The 25,493-nt window shown below is 38.7% G+C and overlaps 2 protein-coding genes across 2 annotated transcripts; both read left to right on the top strand.

The window, feature by feature from the left end:
• The first annotated feature begins 44 nt into the window (after positions 1 to 44).
• On the top strand, positions 45 to 593 carry LOC144451650 (sperm-specific protein PHI-2B-like). The gene has a single exon (XM_078142544.1). It carries the CDS (start codon positions 45 to 47, stop codon positions 591 to 593), a length of 549 nt encoding a protein of 182 aa, XP_077998670.1.
• A 9,176-nt stretch (positions 594 to 9,769) lies between these two features.
• LOC144451177 (uncharacterized) lies at positions 9,770 to 24,237 on the top strand. Its single transcript, XM_078141974.1, has 8 exons — positions 9,770 to 9,989; positions 14,990 to 16,961; positions 17,756 to 17,981; positions 19,003 to 19,195; positions 19,552 to 19,718; positions 20,430 to 20,691; positions 21,351 to 21,565; positions 21,880 to 24,237. Exons 2-8 carry the CDS (start codon positions 15,214 to 15,216, stop codon positions 22,396 to 22,398), a joined length of 3,330 nt encoding a protein of 1,109 aa, XP_077998100.1. The 5' UTR covers positions 9,770 to 9,989; positions 14,990 to 15,213; the 3' UTR covers positions 22,399 to 24,237.
• Positions 24,238 to 25,493: the final 1,256 nt, after the last annotated feature.

Here is a 25,493-nt window from a genome sequence, read left to right as displayed (position 1 = left end):
ATTCTGATTACTCTACAGTTAATACAATTCGTAAACTCTTCAACATGGCTGCATCTTCTCCAGTAAAGAAAACCAAGGCTGTTCCTACTCATCCCAAGACATTGGATATGGTGGTAGAAGCTATCAAGGCTCTGAAGGACAAGAAGGGTAGTTCCGTCCAAGCTATCAAAGGTTATATTCTGTCACACTATCCTACCGTCAGTGCTTCTCATCTCACGTCTAGTCTCCGTCGTGCTCTCAAAGCTGGTACTGAGTCCGGTTTATTGGTCCGTCCTAAAGGTTCTACAGCCACGGGCGTGACTGGTCGCCTCAGAGTCGGTAAACTACCAGAGAAACCCAAGAAGAAACCAGCTACGAAGAAGGCTGCTCCTAAGAAGAAGGTCGTTAAGAAAGTAACGGACAAGAAAACACCCAAGAAGGTAAAGAAGACACCTAAGAAGTCTGCTACAAAGAAGGCTGGTGATAAGAAGAAGACCCCGAAGAAGGCAGTGAAGTCTAAAAAAGCAACGCCAAAGAAGCCCGCCATCAAGAAAATTGCTAAGAAGGCTTCTAAACCCAAGAAGCCTAAAGCAAAGAAGATAGCGAAAAAGTAAACCTTTCGCTGTCAACCCATACAAAACGGCCCTTTTCAGGGCCACCACATCCTCCGAAAGAGTATACCACACCATATAACCTACACTTACGGTGTATATGTTCACTTTCTTTCAGCCCATCGTATCAGTATTGCCGACTGCAGTAAGGAATTGGCCTTACTCTTTCTCGTGTCTGAACAAGTTTCCTCGACACCATTACTTTACATATTGTCTCGTTAACAATATCTTTTGTTTTCTATCTATGGCGATAATAACTACAATGTCTCCCTTTGTGGCGTCCTAACACCACGCGGGTATTAATAGTGATGACAATATTCATTATGCCACTCACGGTCGCTTATATTTTCTATTAGAGGATGATCGTAACACAAAAAAATGCGTTATTACGTATTTACGAATTTTTCCAGGATAACTACCACCAGGGTTGTTTACGCAAACAAGCTAAGTGTTTGCTACACCGGTTAGTAACTATATTTGTAACTAATACCACCATCATTGAATAATAAAAGCGTAGTGTTCGATCATTTTGCGGGCAGAGATGCAATTCCAGGTTATACATGTGACATTACTTGAGCATTAACGATAACATGGAGTTACTCTTTTGTTTTGGTCCTACCTTTTTATGGTCTGCCCTCAGACCATCTTGCTTTTATTGGGATAAATCTAAACTAAAATTCACCCATGAACGCTAAAAACTTTATAGCATGCGCATGTGCATAATTATATTAGATAAAGGAACACCAATGTATGCCTTTTTTAAAGTCGGTTATGCGACGTTTTGGTGGTCTGAGGTCTGCCATATGACTATTTTACACCCTAATCCAGGGTCTTTACATGTAACCCAAATCGTTAACGTTTGCTTGCTATGTAGTCCCATGCACTCTGAACGTCATTCACAATTCTACCAAGTCGGCACTTCACGTAGATGACATCATTTGTGTTCATCGTGTTTCCATAGTTGCTGAAGAAATAATCCAATCTCCAAGTGTCAATAAGTTTCAAGTATTGCGATTGCTTCTCCTCAAATGAATCTGACCACAGACATTCAAGAATGTGATTGGTCAATTCAGCCACGTGAGAGGGCGTCGAAGGATTTCGAGCTTCTGATTGGTTACAGAGCTTGTTGAGGTCGCTTGTCACCCAATGAGGCCAGGGAATGTCATCGAATCGTATGACACTGGATTTACGTGTTTTCTTCTATCCAAACACCATGGAAGTTGAAAGACAAAAGACAATTCTTATTAAGGGTGGGAAATAAAAAAGTGCAATGTGTAACATGGGGATGGAGAGGGCAACAGTACCACTCATTATATATCTGGCTTCGCCGCAGACGAAATAGGCCATTCCAGAAGAAATTGTGAATACAGCGCCCTCGCTCAAATTGGGGGTATCATCACCTCATATTACCACTTTGGTATTCTGTAGAAGTGTAAATCAGGGACGTTTTTCGTATTGTTCAATCATCGACGAAAGCAGAAGTGCTCTATGATTAACCAAGTAACTTATACTGTGTATACCCCCAAGGTACACACAGACAGGAAGTAGAGTACCACCATGACGCCACCATATTCATGTATTCACAAGGCAATATCTACTTCACAGTAGGAACACAATGGCATATCGCTATCAGACTGTTTACTTGTATGAATATACATGCAATGATACGTACTTTAAAGGCTGCCCACTTGTCAACTTTGTCCCTCTTCAGTTTCTTCAGTTGTTCTTCCCACTCCGTTTCTGATTCATCTAATAACGAAATATATGTGCCAGTTTGAGCAGTATTAATATTCTTGTTTTGTTGGGGATAAATCTCGACTCACATTTCTAATATTGTCTTTTTAAAAGTGAATAATATGATAGTTATGCGACTTCTTACCGAATTTGTCTTCAATGGAGGGCGCCCTCACTTTCAAGGTAGGAATACCGGGGTCGCCACTGTCAGACCAATATAGAGACATGATGATCATTGAATGGTGGAGAAAAGCATCACTTCCATCGGACAGCAGGACCTAGAATAATGCAATACAAGTTTCTATTTAATACAGGTATGGATGTACACGGTCCAAACTAACGCCCTCACAGTTATGGCCAGTGAGAATTAACGTCCTCTCAACTGGAGAGATATATTCCGCACTCAATGATTTGATTTCAGATTTATATATTTATACAGCATCCTACAGGCATTGCCCAATAACAGGAAGAGGGTTCGCTGTTAATGCAGGAGGGAAGTACCCGGGGAAACCCGTAGAGTAGAGTAGAGTCAAACTGCATGACACTCTTCTTACTTACAGTGTGGGAAATTTAATCAAATCCACCCGGCCACCGACAACCCTTAACCGACAGATTGAGAAATTGTACCTACGTCTTGGTTTTCAGGAATGCCGAAGTAAGTGGCTGCGAAGAGACACAGTTCTTTGATAGTTGTCTGTGGTGTTACTTCAATTTTGACATCTTCGTTAGATATTGACCAGTATAACTTGATCTGTAGAGGGACTAGTAATGGAATAAATAATGAGACATTTATTCAATGTTGCTGATTTATGACATGTGGGTTTATTATAAGGTGGTTCCTTGATCAGTTGCTAAACCTCAGAAGACCAAATATTCTGTCTGTCTGCCAGCCTATCTATCTCTCTATCTATCTATCTGTATGTATGTATGTATGTATGTATGTATGTATGTATGTATGTATGTATGTATGTATGTATGTATGTATGTATGTATGTATGTCTATCTATCTATCTGTCTGTCTGTCTGTCTGTCTGTCTATTTATCTATCTATCTATCTATCTATCTATCTCTATTTATCCATCTATCTCTATTTATCTATCTATCTATCTATCTATCTATCTATCTGTCTGTCTATTTATTTATCTATCTATCTATCTCTATTTATCCATCTATCTCTATTTATCTATCTATCTATCTATCTATCTATCTATCTATCCATCTATCTCTATTTATCTATCTATCTATCTATCTAAATATCTATTTGTCTGTCTGTTGTTTCTCTATTTGTCTGCCTGCTTGTTGATGGTTTAGTCGGTCATATCACTGTCTGTCTGTCTGCCTGTCTGTCCCTCTGCCTGCTTGTTGATCGTTTAGGTGGTCACGGCTGACTATCTAATGCTCCTACTTGTAGGTCTTACCGTTCGAAAGAGTGTGACCCTGATGTGGACCTATTACTGTTCCTTTTTAGAGAGTAATTGTAAAACAAACCGGCAAATGGCAATTGTGATTGTGAATTTTAAAAAATGAAGAAAAACACTTACCTTTATCACGGTATCTGCCATCCTGAAAAACTGACCGATATTTGTTCATCTCTGTCATGCGTGTTACCAGTATTTTCCTCATACCAGTCCTGTGTTCTCTCTCATCTTGTTCTAGTTGTATCAGACGGCCAAGGAATTCACTTTGTTTTTCATCCTTTAAAAGCGAGAAATGTTTGTTAAACTTCGTTGCCGACCGTGGGCACTCTTTTAATAGTTCCTAAAATAACGACCATGTAGTGATTACAGTGTGTGCTTAAAACGACGAATGTTTCACTCTGCTGTTGTTGTCCAACAGCGAACTAGTCTCTTAGCGTTATCAAGTTACTGGTAAGCTTTTCAACTACTACTACACTTATGGTAAACTCTTCGTGTCGCTCTGCCCTCAACGGCCTTGATTCCTACGGACAAGAGGTTGGCTGACGTATGAGGGCGTCGTAACATGGAATAATTTATGATAGCTTACAGACTAGAGTTATGTGGAAGAAAGCTACACATTTAATAAAATTAGCAATATACCCAGATAAATTGCTCCTCACACAGATAATTCAGTTGGTAATTCACAAGACACTTTTCGGTTTGAATCTGGAAGCACCCCTGTCCTACTGTGCAATTTTTATAGGAACATCTGATAACCTTTCTTCAAATACTCAGTGAAATTATCAGTTTGGTTAATGTCTTTCTTAGCTTGTCACTCAGGTCATCGCAGACGAAATATATATACCAACCTTGTACATTCTTAGCCTCGCCTTAACGTCTTCTAAGCCCGTCTTTTGATACTGTTCCAAATCTCGTTCATGACGCTCGTATTCTGCGAGGTTAAACTGTTGCAGGAAAAACATTCACAAACGTTAAAAATCGTTAAAAAGGTCCAATGAAAATAAATGACTTAAATACTCCCCCCCCCCCCCGCGTCGTTCTTTTTGTGTGTGTTTGTCCAGCCCATGCAGTCTGCAGATCCTTGGGGAAACACAAAAATAACCCTCCCTACTTCAGTGAAGACAACCACAGAGCCAATCATGACCAAGCAACTGACATCTGTCCCACATACACACTTGCTCTAAAGTACTAAATAAAAAGAACACTAACTGCCATAAATAGTAGACTGAGTGACAGGTTTGTTGAGAATTTAAAAAAAATCGCGTCGTCGCACCATTTTAGACAAACTATCCTGACCGGAAACAATTCTCTCTTTTTTTGGTCTTGAAGTTGCCTAGTAGAGATGTAGAAAAAAATGAAACAAATCGTCGCCAGCTTGCTCGGCAAAGTTCTAAATAACATACATGTTGCTCACTGAAGTTTTGTTTCAAGTCGTCTGGCTTCCATTTTAAGGATGATATAACTACTCGATAGTGTAAAAATGTAAACAAAAAATGGCAACGAAAATTTATTTCGTGAACACAACTTTTTCTTACCTGTTGTGCATAGTGCTGGTTTGGCTTCTCATTTCCACCTTGTGGTGGTACTCGTTTATTCCGTCTCATGGCGACAAAAGTTACTGAAAATACACCAATTGTGACGTTTCATCATATTCATATCCAAACGAGTGTATCGTCGTATAAATGATCACCTTAAACGTCAAAAAAATCCCATATCTGTTCGAAATTGGATATTTATTTTTGAGATTTGTCATCGTCGTAAACCACAGCTCTTTTACGGCACCGTCAAAAGGTATTTCGCTTTGTCGCGAAAGAATAACAGCTCTACTGGTTTGCGAGAATGCGATTTGCAGAATTATGTATTCATATTATCACGCATGTGTATATCATCTTCATAAATTAAAACATACAGTGCACTCTTACCACATTTGCCATTAGAAATTTTTTTCAGTAGTAAGTTTTATTTCATATGAAGAATAATAATTAATTATACTTATTGAAATATTTTGAATTGTTACCAGTAACCTTGGCAACTATAACATTACTACGGTTAAAGCACACGAAGAAAATTATGCAATGACGTCATAGTATTTTTGGGTATCTCCAAAAATTGCAGTCAGTGGCACCAGGAATGTTGAGAAAATGCATATGTATAAATTTATCAAACTAAACGAATATTTCATACAGATTCCAAGGCGCTAATGGCCTTAAATATGACATTTAAGAAATTTGTGTAAGTGTAATTTTTAGATTTAATTGTGTCTCTAATTTACCCGTGTCACTTCAGGGACGATCGCACACTGTAGCACGAGCTCAACAAAACGTACATCGTTCGTTTAGGTCAACCCCCCCCCCCCCCTCAACCACACACTCACAAGTCGGGACGTTTATATGTGATGTAAACTATGATGAAAACTGAAGCGGTCAATCCACTACGACCGATGTGATGTGAAAACATGGTCGTAAAAACTATCAGAAACCTTAACGATATTTCACATTAGAAGTAAATTTTTATCAACTTTTCAACATATCAGTAGTCACATACAGAAGCTGTTATCATTGAAGGGGTGAAAGTTTTCCGTCGAAATTTCGTTAGAAGTGCGAAAATGAAGTTCAGGAATCTAGTTGATATAGAAATTACTTTGACTGTTTGGTTGCTATGGGATACAACCCGACCAGTGCTGTTTGATGAGTCATCATGTTCCCATATCTAAGACAGCGTATTAAATGTAACAGAACTACAAGAATGGAATTTGACAACTGTTCATTTCGTTTGACTTGCTTTGATGAAATTTTTTGTGTCAAATTTGAAGAGTTCCATTCACTTATATTATGGGATATGTATACGAGTGTTGCATTCACTGCCTACATTTTAAGTGACCGGCGAGTATGTTTATACTACGGGAAGTAATGTTGATTTCTGAAATTAATCGGAACTGAAACCGACAACATGATAGCAAAGTAGAAATGCCACGTAAAACTATTCGACTTGAATTTATAAATCAATCATTTGAAGCATGTATGTAATATTTATTTTGAGCAAATTCGATATTTTCTTTCTGTCCAACTATTCATTTTGCATGTAACGTTCAAATTCTTTTTGCAGTAAATACACACAATAATGTCTTAAATCTTTGACCAGTTTCACACTTCGGTGAACTCAAGAAGTTTAATACTTTGGCACTGTATTGACAAACGAAGCACACGGTCATCTGTCACATACGCACGTAAGAACACTTACCTCTCAGCACTTTGTTAAAATATAGTCCTAAACGCCTGTAACAGCAAACAAGAACACACGTTTGGTGTTGTCTGCAATGGTGTAGACCTACTCACTGCGCTAAACTTGTTACATGGCACAGGTTTTTCTTCTTAGACGTTGATTGACAGCCTGTGTGTTTCGGGTCAAATCATCACAAAAGAGGGCGCTGTCCAGGTGGTACTTCAGTCACTGTGAACCAATTTTCTGTTTATTGGACGATTGCCAGTTATATGCATAAAATTGAGATAAATTGTTCTTATTTTGATTTATCTGTGTAAAATAACTTAAAATTCGATACAGCAAATGAAAATGTTGATGTTTTTTCATCTTTTAGAAAGGAAATTTGGAAAAAACGGTGACCCGCCCACTCACTCAGGGAGTCGCCGTGACATAGTTAGTTTACACTAGGTATTGTACAGTATGGCTCATATCGCCTAATAGAACCTATTAAACGTTATAGAAGACATGGTATTTTGTCTATGACATGCACGTCAGTTTGAATAGCTTTATGATCTTAGTTTCTGATAACCGTATCGAATTTCATGTACCTGTATGCGACTGGAAAATTTAAACCACCGATTAGTGAGATATTTGCAGTCAGAACGGATGCGAGGTGTAGAGCTGCAGAGGAGAGGAACTGTTCTGTGGAGGCAGAGATGTCAACCGAACCACGGCAAAGACCGGTAGCCACCGCCGGTGGTAACATGGTCGCCAACTTAGCTACACGGACACGGGAAAAACTCCACAAAGCTCGTATGTCTGTTGATAATTTCCTGAAGGAGAAAGAACAGACCGGACAGAAGGAAGTACTGCAGGAGTTCGCAGGTATCGTGGACCGAGAAAAACGCTTGCTGTTGGACGAGAGAAAAAACTTTGATGAAATGTTCAAACGAAATTGGAAGAATCTGAACAGGTGGGATGATTTTTGTCAGTTTTATAACATTAATTACATGAATATAGCAATGTAACGAACTCTTCATCGATAACTAACATGGAAACTAATTGTACTTGTAAACATTATACAAAACATTACTTTTCAAGTATGTGTAAATTTAACGGTTAGATTCGCTGATTAATGATGTGGAAAAATAACCCATTCATATTATCATGTACAGCTCGTTTGTGTGTGTGTGTCTGTATGTGTATATATTGCTATAAAAAATTCTGCAGCGGAAGGTAACTCACGTGTGAAACAAACAAAAAAACACATAAATAATTTGATCGTAGAAAAAAAATGTAAAAGTTACTGCGGCAGCTAGCTGTACGTGTACATGCGATAGCAAAACGTTATTTTCAAGTATTCCGTTTGTGAAATACGTATAATGAAAGTCAGTTACGTTGAAACAAATATTTCGCCGACTCTACAAAAATCTTACTATAGGCCAAAAAAGAAGAAGAAAGAATTGTTTCTGGTCAAGACATATGGTCTAAAGTGGTGCGACGACGCTATTTTTTTTTTCATTCTCAACAAACCTGTCACTCAATCTACTATTTATGGCAGTTGCTGTTCTTTTTATTTAGTACTTTACAGCAAGTGTGTATGTGGGGCATTTGCTTGTTCATGATTGGCTCTGCAGTTGTCTTCACTGAAGTAGCAATTAATGTAGGGAGAGTTATTTTTGTGTTTCTCCCGGGCCCCCGGATCTGCAGACTGCATGGGATGGGCAAACACACACACACAAAAAGATCGATGAGGGGTATTTAAAGTGATGCGCGCGCTGACCAGAAACAATTCTTTTCTCTTTTTCTATTTTGGCCTAATGTAATATTGTTATATTGTATTATCTGTTTTGACAACAATCTGATAAATAATGCTACATGTTATCGTTCGATGTGTCGAAAATAGAAGTACAATTGTAGCATTTTAACCCAACATGGCTGAAAAAAATTGTTACAATGTAATGATTTGGCAACGAGCTGCAAAGATAACAGTAGCTCATGAAACAATGTAGCAATGTTTGTTACATTTTGTCTTGCCAGGTGATGAAAAGAAGCAGTGTTAGTGAGATTTTTGTTGCGCCAGATGAACGTACGCGTCCGTTGTTTTAATTCAACTGTTTTCCATTGAAGTCCATTTTGCCAACGACAGTTGACTAAAGGTGACAGGTTTACCTGCAACCTGTACGGAAAAATTTCACTTTTTTTCAAAAACATTTCCTCCCTGTTTAATTTGATAATAATATTTTATATAATTTCATAAAATGGAACAAAACAACATTTCTAACATGTTATATTTTAGAACTATTGTAAAGATCCATTTTTCGAATTCTGACGACAATTTCGGCGAAAATAATGAACGTCAAATGAGTTGCTAATAAGCCCCAAACATCGCAAATGGTGAAACTTAGTGCCGTGCCTTTAATCTATCAATGTCCGTAAAAATAAAGTTTCTGTTCACTCTTCAAAATTACCCAATAAACAGTTCAACAGTTCGGAATACATACGCTATGATAAAAGCGGTAACTTTTCGTTGCTAATGACAACCGTGTTGTGACAATTAACAACATATGTGCCGACCCCCTGGTGCGATGAACACATTGCAAGTATCACCGCCCTATCACTTTTCTACCTATTTTTAAAATAAAAATCAACAACGCATAAATTAATTATCAATCACCCGGCATTCATGCATTTCATTATATTCCGTGGGCTAGATGAGTTCGGGAATTTTCGGGATGGAAATTCATAAACGTTATCATAGTAACAGCCGGGCTATGTAAACCAGTATAAACAGCACCCCGTTTATTCTCATCTTCGAACCAATTGTCAAGTGTTTGTCTTGATGGGTTCGGGAATTTTCGGGATCAAAATTCTTAAATGTTATAACAGTACTATTATCAGTCGGATTGTGTTACCCAGTATTAGCAGCACCCCGTTCGCTCTCAACATCGAACCAGTTATCGAGTGTCCATCTTATATTACAGATTTCAGCGTGAAGACTTGAGGTCAGCTGTCGTCAGCACACCGCCCGAACCCTACACAAATTGTAAGTATGATAATTCCTTATATATCTACATAATTCTCCGAATATTCAGAAAATATTTTTAGATTATTGTTCAGTGATACGACCATATACCAGTTTTCACCATAATTGAGGGTGTTGGCTTTTAAAAAACCTAACTTTCAATAGCCGACATGTCGACGACGCGGCACTCATTTAACATAATTCAATCAACCTGTTTTTCAAGCCCCACTGAGCAACTGTACGGTAGACTTACAGAATTGAAACAGTTTTGTGGGTTCGTTTACTTATAGGAACGTCTAGCACACAAAACTTCACGGAGATTTGATACCGGTACTGCAGAACTTAACAGAGTCCCGTTATGTTTGTTAGCTGCCGAACCATTTTTTCGTAGTGTAATAATACTTCCGTCTTTTAGTTCGAACTCACAAACAGGAACCATGGTATCTCTAATTTCATACTTTGTGACTTGCAGAACGTAAATTTAGTCCTTCCCATGGAATTCCGAAGACCAAGTTTACTCTCAAATGAACCACATATAGGTGTTTTGAGACTGGGGTTAACAGCCTCGATATCGGAAAGTATATTACCAGTACCTTAATTTTCAGTTCTTCTGCACAACATATTTTCCAGCAAAAAACAATTTGATAGGCATTCTCTCTTTCCACGTCACGTGACATTTTGTTGGGATTCTTTAAGTTAATTACCATAGACCGCGAGTGTCTATAATTATAGACTGGTAAATTCATATGACCGTACTATTGTCTTCTGGCATATATTGATTGAACAGTTATTTCCAGCATTAAGCTAGAGATTTCCTGGGCATTTTCATACGAATAATAAAGGGCATTGTATTGCTTATAAGCTAAACCTCAATGTCAGATTTGAGTCTAGTTAATTGCAAGGGATGGTTACGTATACATCAGTAGGTAAAATTCTGCGAGTACCTTTTGATTATATAGCAAAAACTTCACACCAAAAAAAAAGTATAAACTCAACTTTTGGCCCTTTCAGTTTCTGCTCTAGTGTCACTGCACTGTCTATGAGTATATACACAATCAATAACGTCATCAACGTCATCATTACCTATATACATTAATTATGTTTTATGCTGAGACTTTGATGTGCTCAATACTATTATCGCTGACGTCATACGTCATTTACATTGACGTCATAGCTCAGTGGTATACATCCCATATTGAAACTAGATGTTTAGGAAACAACGTTCGAGAGAAGGTAAAATATAATATCCAGAAAAATGCAACAGTAATGATGACGTAGACAAAAACAATCTACACTAAAGTGCGTATTTAATTGAGTTATATTGTAACAGGATTTAAATTTTACTTCTCATCCGAACTGGTCCTTAAATTCCCAGACCTCTAAAAAATTCTATAGCGTAAAAGTGTTATCTGTAGTTTATGCCTGGACTGAGGCATCACAGTAGCAAGCCACAGCTGAGCGTTCCAAGTATTTCAGAGATGAAAGCACTGTGTATCTACAACCTTGACGTCGAAATATTTGAGATTCATCTGATGTTTTCCGTCAAAATATTTAGATATAATTATTTTGAACCACTTGCCTAACTACTCAGTAAATTTACCCCACATAAATTATAAAAACACGCTGATGTGACGTCATACAATTTGAAACTTTTAGTACACTTTGGGTATAGAGATACCACCCAAAGATACTATCGTCGTCAAACTACAGGCCACTTTACGGCACCGTCTGATGCGCCAGCAATATCCCTTGGCTAGCGAGAATAAGGGATAACTAATGACTTTCAAATATTTGTAATCCTTTTTTTAAAATCCGGTTTGACGAAAATAAAACAATAATCTCAAATAAATGAAAACTTGTTTGAATTAGATAATGTTAACATGGAATAAAAGTGTGGATTTCATCAGAAAAACTACACATAAACAGTTAAAATTAGTTTGTAACCACGAAAAATTTAAAATGCTATAGCTAAAATAAAATAATACTTTTGGCGTGAATGGCTTGCTATAGGGATGGTCATCTGTAACTAAATTATACACAAGTGTGAACGTCCACTAATACAGACTCTATCAAAAAATTTAGTCTCAATTCGCACACTAACTTATCAAAGTTGACAGTAACTAGCCATTGGCAAAAAGCAAACCAACAAAATAGTCGATTAGATATAAAAAAAATATAGCAGAACAAAAAATTCAAAAAATTATGCTTTTAAAGAAATTCAACCTATTACCTTAGTCATCCCACCAATCAACAGCTGGCTCGTTCCAGGCCAGGAGTATTGGCTCGTTCCAGGCCAGGAGTATTGGCTCGTTCCAGGCCAGGGGTATAGTTTCACGTATTGGTTTCGAATCCAACCTTGGATGTCGCCGCCAGCCATTAGGCTAGTCACTAACATTAACACACTGACCTAGAATAGTAGCTTAAATTACCCATTGTGAGTCTATTTACTGGTGCCAGGTTGGAATCGTCCCAATAAAGTTTGAGGTTTATTCGAATGTTTAGTATGCAAGCAGATACAAATTCAAGGCCATTCAGGTACAAGACGGAAAAATTGAGATGAACACTTTGTGACTGAGAGTAGACCACAAACTTTAGCTTTGTTACGTATGTTTCACAAAATGTATGTACCTTTTCATGAAAATGTTTTGCATTTGCTGAATTTTATGGCAAAAATTGACACAACTTAATCAGGAAGTGTTACTTACAATATATTCCAAAATAGAATCAAAATACAGACAACTTCAAAGATGTATACTCGGGTACGTGACATTTATCACTAGTACTGTGATAGAAATTTGGGCATGGCGATGAAAATTTCTGGTTGCTGAAATTGTGTGCACACTCAGTGCCTCTTGACCGATTAGGGGTAGTCAGACTATGTGTTATGTGTGTTTTCACGAAAATCTTTCAACTTTGTTCATTTTTTATATTTAAAGCAATTTTATAAGTAACGGTTATTGATGTAATATTTACCAAAATAGAGTGAAATATTAACAGAATTCCACGTGGATACTAAAAAATGTCACTCAGTTCGGCGGGATAATAATTAGTACTGCATGGGGTTATGTTACCTGCAAAAATCTGGTTGGAATTGTGTTCAAACTATCGTCTGACAAAAAAAGTGGTAGATACTTAGTACAGGACATACAATGAGGTGTGTGTGAGCTTTGTTATGTAAGACTCATAAAAAACTTCATACATGCGATATAGTGACGAAATATGGCGAATATGTTTCATACAATTTTTTTAAAATTTGTTCATTTTTTGACAAAAATAACGACACAGTTTCATGAGAAAGGATTACTAATATGATAATTCTAAAATAAATTACAAAAGTTCCAAAATTGTACAAAGATACAAGAAATTTGTCACTTATTTTGGCGGGAAAAATAATTGGCTAGATTATATGAAAATATCTGGAAATTGTATCCATACTTTCGTCTAACAGACCATAAAAGTGGTATATACGTCTATAAAAAGCTGCGTCATCACCTACGTGCAAGAAAATTGTTGTCCCTCTTAAAAATTGTGTCAAGGTCGATATGTGATTCTGAATCAGCCGTTCGTGCAGACGACATCACATTTTGTGAATGTTTCAATAACTCTTGTCAAATTCCGTGAACAAGACTTGACTGTGTCCTGCCAAAGTTGAAAGGTAGGCAAAAATTTGAGTCTCTGAAAAAATAAAAGGGTACGCGAGGAGAATTGTTTTCTGGAATTCATCCATTTAGAAGGTGCGGCGCAACATGATTTGGTGCATTTTTGAACCAACAAAGTGGGCCACGTGACATTATTCATAGTCTGTAACTGAGGCATTAATTTCATTTATAAACTCAGCTTGTGCCATTTTTAGGGAGAGAGTGTGTCACTTTTAAATGAAACTCTCGAGTGTGAAATTACTTGGCTGCTTGTCACAGCCACGTGGACAAATGAAACGAAAGTCTAACAAGTGCCAGTCTCTCAAAGCGTACCTGACCCACGGCACGTCGATGACATCGCGTGAAACGAGAAACGCTTTAGACGGAACTTACAGAGGTTACCACAACGACTTAAGTAAATAATAAACATTAAAAAGTAAACACAAACAAATAATGTCAATTGCTAGACAAATATCCAGGGTATCATATTAGCTATCGATCGCTTAGTAGGGGGGATGTGGGGGACCGCTTTGGTCCCTTTAATCTGCACATGCTCAGTGGCCCTTTACCGTTAATAAATGCTGTCGTGTTATTTTTCCCGCGCTTTGGACCAAGCAAGCAAACTGTATTGTTCGAACGATCAGACCCGACCTACTTTTCTCATCTCGACCCTAAAAATCTATGTAGTGTAAAAAATATCTCGAAAAATTGCATGGAAACCAAGAAACACACAACGTGGACCCAGAACATAAAAATAAAAACGTTCTTGAAAAGAGCGGGGTTTTGTCTGGTATTACCAAAACAGAAAAGTCAAAATGCTTGCACAAACAGATAATGAAAAAACCAATGCGCTTAGGAACCAATACTGTATTTCTTAACATGCCGCAATATCAACATTTGTGAAGGTTGAACGATTCGCTTTTCCCTCCTTCACTTTGGCGCCATTTTTCTGACGACAGACTAGTATCGTTCAAGTTTGAAATAGTTTCCGAAATTTTCCCTTTTTTGAATACAACTTTTGATTTGACAGAAGTGGCGTTACGAATACACTTCATTTGGTGTCCGTCAGAACAGTACTTACAGAATGAATTATTTGGAAACTTGAGTATCGAGAAACATTGTTATTAGATTGATGTATAAAGGTGCACGCTTGAAATTGGAAACTACCTGCTGATATTCAAATGAGATATATAAGTCTGTTCTAAATCCATACTCCAGCTGATCAATTTCGCAAGGTTGCACTATATCGTGTATCTACCGTTAATGGTGTCGGGGACACGCGATACTTTGTTCCCCTCGCAAATAGTTGGCGCGTGTCAGAGTGTCACACTTTCATGATTAATTTTTTTTGTCCTTAATTTTCTTTCTGCGAACCTCTCACAGGTCCGGAATACCTGATCGTTACCCAGAAGACGTCCGACGGAAGCCGCTCGAAGAAGATCCGCGTTCTCCCTTCTCTGGCTATCGATGACGTTTTAGAGCAAGTGTTGACGATATACTCGTTACCGCGTCACTGTGTGGACGACGTACAACTATCAAGCAAGAAACTCGATTTATGCATTCATACCGGGTGCGGGTTTTCAACTGTGCAAGATGTTTTCGGGAACATGCCGAACTCTCACCGAAGAAATTCTGTCGCACCAGAAGTTTACCTGACGAAGCATAGAAAGACTGATTCACGTAGTACCTCCAGGGGCGATTCCGGCTTCAATTCGGCTTCTGGGAGAAGTAAACCTTCAGGTCGGAGTAGCAGTTCACAAGTTAGTTATGTGTCGCTAACTCGTGATCGGTCAGAAGCTTTTTGTATCGAAGGAGACGTCGAAAGACTAGAAGACAGACTAGAGAAAGCTGCTTCGGCATACTGTCGGGCATACTCGGAAGAACCGAAGTACGCAATCGGTCATTTGAAAACGATTCCGAAAGAGTCTCTTGATTCTGTTATAAAGACTTTAGAAGAGTGGTGTCCTTGCACGCAAGAGGCTCAAGCAAAACGCTCAAGGAATGGAATAACCATTAACTGCGACCAAATCTGCGAATTTCTCCTTGGCGCAGGGCACGGAATAGCGCCCTCAAGTATCCCTGCTAACTCGACGCGTGTTGATTTACTGTTCAAAGAGAAGAAGTACAAAGAAGTTATCGATAGATGTACAGGTCTGCTTGATCAATACCCCTTGAAACCAACTCGTGTTATCTTACAGAGGGGATTAGCTTATCTCTTAATCGGGAAACGCGAGAAAAACGCAATCTCGGATTATCTGAAGGCTTTCTTGGAAGATGAGGAAGAAACTGAAATGTATATAAGAAATTGTCAGAAGGAACACCTGACACGCATTTTGGAGTTGTTTCGAAAGTGTGCCAACTCAGATCCGCCTAAAGACGAAGGAACAAAGGCACTTGAACAGTGGCGGCGCTTAGTTATTGACTGTCACAAATTCGTTTTGGCATTTAAACCAAATGACAGCAAAGCATTGCTAGCTTTAGCCAACAACTTGAAGGAAGTTCGCAACTTCAAAGATGCGATCACGGCGCTGACGTCAGCGTTGCAAGGATCAAGAGCCAAATCGAATCCATCCATGAAAACGATCATCGAGCTACTGGTGTTACGCAGTGATTGTTATCTCGGGGTGGACGATGGTGAACTTGCTGTGAAAGACTTGATTACATCAATGCACATGGACAAAGTGTCTACAAAGACTATGATGATGAAACTCTTGAAAAAGCCATCTCAGCGCGAAATTGTGGTCCTGGCGCTTGAGATGGCAGAAAAACGTTTATATGAGTACAAAAAGGAAAACAGAGTTGGCATGGTGAACGGAATAATGAATAAGGACACACAAAAAGGACTAATCAAACAAGCAATACAGTTTTACCGATTGATCATGATAATTGCACCGAAGCATAAACATGCGATGGCAAGTTGTGGTGAATGTCTATGCCTCGAGGGGAACCACACAGAAGCTGTTCTGATGTTCAACACCGTGCTCGAGGTCGAGAACGTCTGCTCCACACTTTGCGCGCGGGGAATGTGTCATTTCCACCTGGGAGATCTTGCAGACGGTCTGGATGATTTCTCACGTGCTGTTGATGACTTCCCGGACAGTATCCAGGCTCTCTGTGGACGAGGATATGCAAATTTGTTGACAAATGATTCCCGGGCAGCCGTTAAAGACTACCTCAAAGCAATCTCCATGAGTATCATGGAAAGTGTTGGCTATGCAAATACTATTCCCTTGCCTCAGCAACAGAAATTGCAACATCTTTTACGCAAAGAAGTACACGAGCTGTTCGAAAGAGCCAGGAAGATGACGCCCTCTTACGGTAGTGTAAGGGAAAGGACCCTCGATAACGGAAAGAAGTAAGTAGCACATATTACTAATATGGGGCTTATTTGAAGACTGTAATCTATGAAAGAACTTGGCATTCATTCTTTAGCAGGTTAGTTCATCTGAATTGGTGAACTTCATTTCCAAAATTCGAAACTGGTGACAGATTTCTTTTTTTCTTTTTTTTTCTTTTTTTTGGGGGGGGGGGTCAACAATACTTTGTCAGGGTACCGGTGATAACATTCAAGTTGAAGTAGTCTAGAGGCTAGCCGCTTCGAAACTCAAGATCTCTCTCCCCCGTCAATGAGAAATCATGAACCAAAATTTGTTCAGTCAAATGAGCAAACCTTCAACTGTCAAAGTGACGTAAAGAGTATATTGTAGCATCATAATAAGACAAATTTACCACATATGAACATTATATGACTGCCTCAATAAACAAATTCCACCAAAACACACATATTTTCCATTTTCTCAACTAGAATTTTAGCGACAGCTCTTGCCGACCTATCAAAAGACTCAAATGAGTTGCAGTACATTTCTCGAAACAGTTCATTGGATAACATTTTTTTTACTCTTTCGGTATAAAATCATCTTGAGACACAGATCTTGACGATGTCAACTTTTTTAAATACCTACACTAAAAGTTACAGTGCAGTAAACGGTTCGAAAAAATCTACGGGTGACGAAAACATCTCGATCTAGAATTTTTAGACAACTCTCGATACTTCTGACTTTTTTGAGATATTTACACTAATATAAGTTGCAGTAAACACTTGCCGCCAAAAAATCTATCAAAACACATATTTTTCTTCTCTCAATCTAGAATTTTAGAGACAGCTCTTGACATTGCCGACTTTTTGAAATACTTGGATGAAGATGACGTCAGCGCTTGGCTTTTAAAAGTTGATGCTTTACGTCGTCTGCAACGCCAGGACGAGGCTGAGCGGGAATTGATAGAATTTGTAGACAGACACCCTGACAATGAAGTAGCCATGGTACATCTTTCTAATCTCAGGATGAAATTTGGCAAGTCTAATCAAGCTGTAAAAGTGAGTTGTAATTTTTTATGAAGACGTCAATGAACAGCGCCCTCTCTTTCTTTTTCAAAGAACGTTGTAGCATATAGGCCAAACATACATACCCCAACCATGTCCCAGCCCTCCGGGGTGTTATTGCGTATACTACCACAGGGACCCCCGGTTCGAAGTTGAACCTCCAAAATAGAGCGAAGGTAGCACTGAAGGCATACATCTCCGTTTTGCGTGATTGTCAGTGTTTTACCTCAGACCACTGTAGAAATTCTCAATAGTGGTATAGTATACCAGGCTGGTATATAATGCAAAACATCTTCCCGTATTTGGTAGGGTCGTAGACCCTTGTCATAATCCACAAGTGGCCTTTGCAACGTCAGAACCACAGATAAGGATCGACAATGGTCTGAGGATCAACCAAAGACAAGGGTCCTTGTCTGTGACGTCAGAACTGAGATACTAGTGGCAAACCTAGTTTGTGCAGTGATGTTTTGTTGGTTATTTGTCTGTGATAGGAGACGTCCCTCTACGGTTGTCTGAAGTCAGCAAAACTTGATTATACTGAACAGCCTCGTTTTCAGTATAGACAGAAGGTAGAAATCTGCGTGATTAGTGTCAATATGTTAATAGCTTGTTATCTGTATCAATTGTCCAGTCGACAAAAGTGTTTGTCTTTCCCATGGCCATTCTTTTTTGTCTTTTTAATCACTGTTGGTACAAACTTCACTAAGAGGACTAATTAGACTAATTATTCAAACCTTTTGTTTTAAAGTGGCGATCTTGACAATGATAAAAGCGAAAGAAGTTTTCTCAGACCAAAGCTGTGAAAAAAAAAACTTTTGAATTTCGCAGTTGTTCCCCTGCTGTCGACGCGTTCACATTAAGTATGGCGTTCGTGCACACGTATATATGCCATTTTCAAGTCCATGTCTCTGGCTGTCATAAGAAGCGTGCTGTGTGTTTACCGTCCCGGTGCCCCACCAGTCGATCTAACTTAGCAAAGCGAAGGCCACTCACTCATATTTTCTCTGTTACCCAGGACTACCTGGATGTTCTACGAATGAAGGGATCCACTGGTATAGCGGCGGCATTTGTTGAGATAGACTCGGCTGATCGCATCGCCATTGAAAACGAAGCACATCGTTACGCCGTACAGCTCCTCGAAGAATCAAGAACTCCGGAGACCTTTAAAGATGCCATTGATTGCTTCACTGTTGCCATAGCAGCATCTGGTGAGTTCTCCTATATTGTTTAGCAGTTTGTCTGCCCTCTAAACCTCAACCGAACAAAAATAGTTCGTTGAACATTTGAAGAAAAAATATCACAAAGTTAATCTACCATGTATTGTGTTGTAGGTATAGGGTCTAAACGATCATAGATCTGAACACGGAGAGAACATCGAAATGATGGCGTTCGCCTTCTGAAACCAAGGACATCCCTGGGGGATATCCTCTTTCGTTTCGGGGATTATTTCGTGTAGGGTCAATGTTATTCCTCTAGCCAGCTTTCGTAACTCCGCAAGGGATTAACATTCGTTGACGAATGTGTGTGATAATTTTTAATCCCCTGTTCCTTTTCACATCATCAGGTGTACGAGCGACCAAGTCACTTCTTGCCAGAGCTGAATGTTACGCCCATTTAGGTGACCAAGTTGCGGCAATTGCAGATTTCTCGACCGTACTAAACCACGACCCAAACATCGTGGAAGCGTTATGTGGAAGGGCTTGTATGCAGTTAACACTTAACCATCAACAGGTATTTTGACTTATTTTACTTTGCTGATCTGTTCATTCACAATGTAATATCATGGACAGTTCAGTTTTAAATAAGGCTGCGGTCCACACGCTCACCCAACGACCACAACCGACAGTTTCACTTGCGCAAGGGAACCTGTAGAGCTAGCGCCATCAACGACTATAGACTGATGCCGGAATGATTGGAAATGAGCGACCTGTTGTGATCAGTGATGGGTATTTTATGGTGCTGTCAAACTTGCTAGGAGCAATAATGATTTTAAAGAAGACCACTATTGTTATCTGTGACTTTTTAAAATCTTCTACGTGTAGCGTGTAACATATTATTGGGTAAGGTGGGAATATCAATATCATGACCAACTTTCACAAAAGTGGTCACAGTGTATGGTCCCCGATTGGGAACACATACACACACGTGCATAAATACATACATACATACATACATACATACATACATACATGCATGCATGCACGCACGCACGCACGCACGCACACACACACACACACACACACACACACACACACACACATACATACATACATACATATAATACTAGTATATACCTTCTGTTACAGTATATAACCGGAAAAATCTCACTGTCTGTCATATAAGGCATTTTGTGAGCGTTGTTACCAGACAGCACAGAAAACACCTTTTTTTAGATGATGCATAACCTGACCCAAACATGCTGTTATTTCTAAATTCTTACAGGAGACTGTGGTAGACTACCTTCGGGCTCTCACCGTAAACTTTGACTACACCAAGAATCACATTGCTTCGTTGCCAGAGCAACCACGTCTGCTCGTTATCTATTGGCTGCACCAATATACCATGAGTTTATTGTCTCAAGACTCGCCCAATCAGAACGATAAGCGAACACTTCGAGCGAAACTCATCGGTCAATTACTGGTTGCTTTGGATGAGGAGAATTCGACCTGGCATGGGTTGTACGCTGATGCCCTTATCGTGGAGGGTAAGTGTGTGATACCTTGTTTTATCTCTAGACAATTTGTGCTAGCTGTCAGAACACATCGTCGTACTATAAGTTACCATATACAGTTATCATTAACTTCAAGAACACGAATCGTCGTAAAAAGAACGGCAGCCTCTTTTACGACACTGTCCGATCCATAAGACGCGCCGCCAAGAGTTATTTTGCAGTGTGGAAGAGAAATGACAGCTCTGGTTTGCGAGAATGAGAACACTAGATACGTTTTTTATTGGTCTTTGAACCTTTGATATTTTGCTCATTCATAAACAATCTAAAAACTAAACTCTTTAAGTTTAGACTGGTGTGAGGTTCAATACCAATCATTTTGTTATCTTTATTATTATTTCTGCTGATATTGTGTTATTGATGTTGTTGTTGTTGTTGTACTACTATGTTGTTGTTGTTGTTGTTGTTGTTGTGGTGGTGGTGGTGGTGGTGGTGGTGGTGGTGATGATGTCGGTGGTGGTGGTGGTATTGGTGGTAGTAGTGTTGTAAAAACAGTTTTTGTTGTGGTGGTGGAGGTGTTGGTGGTGGTGATTTCGGTGTTGTTTATGTTGTCGTTGTTGTTGTTGTTGTTGTTGTTGTTGTTATTACAGTTGCACTGACGCCATTAAAATATAATTTTTCATTGTTCACGTCAGGTGACTACGAAACCGCTCTTGCCCACCTGAACAAAGTAACGGAACTATCCCCAGATGATCTGACAGCAGTTGCTAGGTGCGCATTAATACACGTCAAACTTGGTAACATGGACCAGGCAGTGTTACAACTAGGTAAACTGGCTGAAGATGATTTACAAGGACTTAACTTTGTATTGAAAGTATTAGATCCCGAACAACACGAAGAATTAGCTAAGGTAAGGAAGGAAGATATATGATTTGTATCGACTTGAAGAAAATGCAGACCAGAAAATGAATTAGAACTACTGGTACTATTTTTTATAACATCGAAGCACTGAAGTTTCGCTCAAATTATAATCAGAAAGGCAATGCCTAAGTTAAAGCACAGACAAGTAAGAGATCTGACAACTAAGTGGCAGTATGATCACCACAACCATTCCAAAAATTTACTTACAGCTAGTAAAGCTTTCAATTTAAGACTGTAAGCCAAACAGCAAAATGTAATACTTAAGATGAATAACTACGTTTTTCTATATTTTCATTTTCAAAGTTTGCGTCAAATCAAGCGGAAAACTTGAGTCGGAAGAACCGACACGAAGAAGCCCTACACTATCACAGTCTCGCCGTCTTGTCAACGAATGCCACACAACCGGATATTCTCCGTAAAAGAGCGAAATGTCTGGCCCGTCTGGAAAAATATAACCGTGCCGAAAGAGACTTATCTTTGGTTTTGAAGCTAGAGAAAACAAATCCGTTGATGAGCGACTACTGTGCACGAGGCCATATCTATCTTCTTCACGAAAAAGAGCACCCGGCGTGCAACGACTACATTCGGGCCCTCGATCTCAACGCGTCGGCGGCACTGAGTATAATAACCTCGAAGCCTGGTCGAGCAAACCTTGCAAGGGTTTTCTACAATTACGCGCAGTATAATTATGATAACAAGAAATTCCCTGAAGCATTGATGGTCGCTGATTTCGGTTTACAAATCGACGAGAAGCACATGGACCTCAGAAAACTGAAATCGAAGACGAATAAACAGATGGGCAGAGGCTGCGTAATACAGTAGCCTACGATGTGATTTACATGAAAACAAAGGACGTTGCAACGCCAAATCAAAGAGGGCGCTTTTTGAGCCCATCTTGCCAAATGTAAAGTTCAAAGAGCAATATATAATGTATTATTTTTTACTTATATGCAGATGTTGGTTTGTTTTAAGCTTGAGTGCTGTTTTTATAAGTGATTTGGTGTGTTGATTTTGTCCGTGTTTGAAGTGCCGCGTATGAGTTATTCGATCTCGCCACAATACGATATATTTGCATAGTACAAGAAACAATTCCGATAAAATGACTTTAATACAATGAAAACCAATAGCGTAAAACAAAACATCGCCTGGCACGACAAAAAAGTTACGAACATTACTGTATATTTATCAAGAATTGTCATTGCCGAGCCAACCAACAATTTTGTTTATATTCGGCTGGCTTCCATGCATTAATTATCTTCCGCAAGTAGTCTTTGGTCAAAAGTTTCTATTACGGCGCCAATAGCTGTAACTAGCGGCAGATGTCATAATTTTAACTATGTCTGGTGATCAATCCCCGACATCCCATAATTTTACAAAACAATCGATCAGGTCCAGACCGTATCTGTTTGCATACAGACATCAAGCCAGTGTCTTGAGTACTATCAAGTAATCTATCTAATCAGAAAAGTGGACTGTTTTCTGTAAATGAAGTGACAAAAATAGCAACAAATTATTACTGGAGATTTCGTCTTAGCTTGCAAATGCTAAAAAAACAATGTATCAAGATCAGTGAGACTGGTCACAAGGTTTCATAATGAGATAGACACAATAAAGATAACACACAAACAACACTGTCTACTCTATTCTGTTCATCATAAAAACACACACGTCACAGAACTGTAACCGAAGACAGAGCAGACGCTGTGTAATGTATGTCTGTGTGTTATCTTTATTGTGTCTATCTCAACATGAAACCTTGTGATCAGTCTCACTGATCTTGATACATATCCTTTGCGAGCTAAAATCCCCTGTATACCACAGTCAAGGAAGTCTGTGTGTATACCTACTTTACCGGGGAGTTTGTAAACTGCCCACTTTGCTGTTGTGGTATTTATGATCTTACGTACATGTATATATTACGGTGATGTAATTACAATGCTATGCAATGTCTACCTTGCCTGAACACTTTCAAAGATTCGTACAGAATTATCTAGACTGTCGATAGCCGTTCGTGCCTTTTTTTTGCTACGTTTCATCTAAAACAAATTTCGTCGCCTTGCTCCGCAGCATGCAGCACTGAATACTAACATCAGTACGCGGTTATAGTATTGCTCTGGATCGGAGCGAGGCGACGACTTCAGTTTTAGATAAAACGTAGCAAAAAGGCCACGAATGATTGCCGACATTCTAAGAATTATCCTGTAGATCTTTTTGCAATCGAATCAGTTCACCTATTTTCCTCGACATGTTTGAAATGTTCTGCATATTTGAATCTGATATCTCAAAGTTTTCAAGGTGCAGCGTAATGTTTTTGAAAACTCTTATTTGCATAAACACCATATTGCACTTACCCACCTTGCAGTCCTTTTTTCGAAAGAAGTGTCACATGAGCGCTGTCCCCTTCCATGAGGAAAAGTGAGGGTTAAAATCTCATCATGCAGTCACGAACATGTGGCATGTGGCTAAACAAATCTGTGAGTTTGTCAAATTACATCATTGGAAACAGAGCTAGCAGAACGTTTTAACTGGCTGAGAATGTCTCCAACTTGTGCCAATGCATGCAACTATTGAACAGCGCTCCTAGCGGCCAAACTATATAATCTTTTGTCTTTCTGATAAACTTGTATGCTACATCCGTATGACTTGTAATAATGATATACTCCAACATTCCATTATTTAACTTGTTTATTATACTACAATAAATCAATATCCTTCAAATGTAAATTCGAGGCATTGTCTTTGAGTGACGAGTGATTGTGATGTGAGTAAAACTATAGTTTAAGGTTTGTTGACCATTTTCTGGAACTTACACAAAATCTTGATATCTTTGAACATACAGTGACCTAATCTACAAGTCCAGTCTAAAATAAAATTGAGATGTGACAAAAATTCAAACACGAACAACAATTTTTGTCAAATAATTTTGGCGGGAAAGGACCACTGACAATTTTGTCATCAATTCACTATGATTCCAGTCTAAAATACAGTTGAATTGTGTCAATAAGTCACAGAAAAACAAGACTTTTGTCAAATAATTTTGGCCTGAAAGAAACACAATTCACAAATAAGTATTATTTCTATCATTCTAGACTAAAATAAAGTCGACATTTGTCAAAAATTTACAGAAAAAAATTTTGGTCATAATTTGGGAGGAAATTAGTACAATTCTATCATCAATTCATGATTAAGTGTTAGGCCTATTTCTATGATCTTGTCATTTTAACAAAGTCATGAAAATTCATGTTTTCAATACACTTATTTCTAGCAGAGAAGAGTTTGTTGTGTTAAGACGTTTCTCATTTGCTCGCTGGTTGATAAAAATTCAGGCTACAAATATTCACATTTTTGATCATTTTATTGACGATAATAAGCTACAAGGACAAGGTTAGTAGTTTTTGGAAGATACTTAAAATGAATATTATCTATCTAATCAACAAACATGTTTAAAAGAGCAACTACTACATGAATACATTTTTTATAACATATCTGCCTTTTCTCACACCATCAGGATCTCTATGTCCTATTGATGTGTAGTCTGTACATGAAGATGTAAGGTTGTGTCGTGTTGTGTTGTGTTGTGTCGTGTCGTGTCACGTCGTCCTTTCAGTCAGTGCTCAGATTGTTGAGGACAGACAAACATGATATGTTGTCCCAGTGGTGGCAATCCCAGATGAAGCATGTTTGTTAAAAATTTCACGGAAAAGGCGGCATTTTTCATAGCCATCTGGGTCCATGGAATCGTAAAAAAGGAGTACTTTGAAATTTCCCTAACAAGCATGGGTACCTACCCAAGCAGGGACTGTCACCACCACATGATGGTTACTCACGTCACAAGACATTCATTAACAAGTGCATCTAAAATCCAATGATCAAAGTTACATACTTAACCATCTTTAATACATGACACATTAAGCCAC

The sequence above is a fragment of the Glandiceps talaboti genome, chromosome 21 (genome assembly GCF_964340395.1).
Source record: "Glandiceps talaboti chromosome 21, keGlaTala1.1, whole genome shotgun sequence".
Classification (NCBI taxonomy): domain Eukaryota; kingdom Metazoa; phylum Hemichordata; class Enteropneusta; family Spengelidae; genus Glandiceps; species Glandiceps talaboti.
This window is presented reverse-complemented; position numbering and strand designations above follow the sequence as displayed.

Bases quoted from the DNA above. Each gene is read 5' to 3' on its own strand.
- LOC144451650 (XM_078142544.1), top strand. From the start codon at position 45: ATGGCTGCATCTTCTCCAGTAAAGAAAACCAAGGCTGTTCCTACTCAT.
- LOC144451177 (XM_078141974.1), top strand. From the start codon at position 15,214: ATGCCGAACTCTCACCGAAGAAATTCTGTCGCACCAGAAGTTTACCTG. The intron at 16,962-17,755 runs GTAAGTAGCACA...CTCTCAATCTAG, and splicing joins ACCCTCGATAACGGAAAGAA to AATTTTAGAGACAGCTCTTG. The intron at 19,719-20,429 runs GTATTTTGACTT...AAATTCTTACAG, and splicing joins TAACACTTAACCATCAACAG to GAGACTGTGGTAGACTACCT.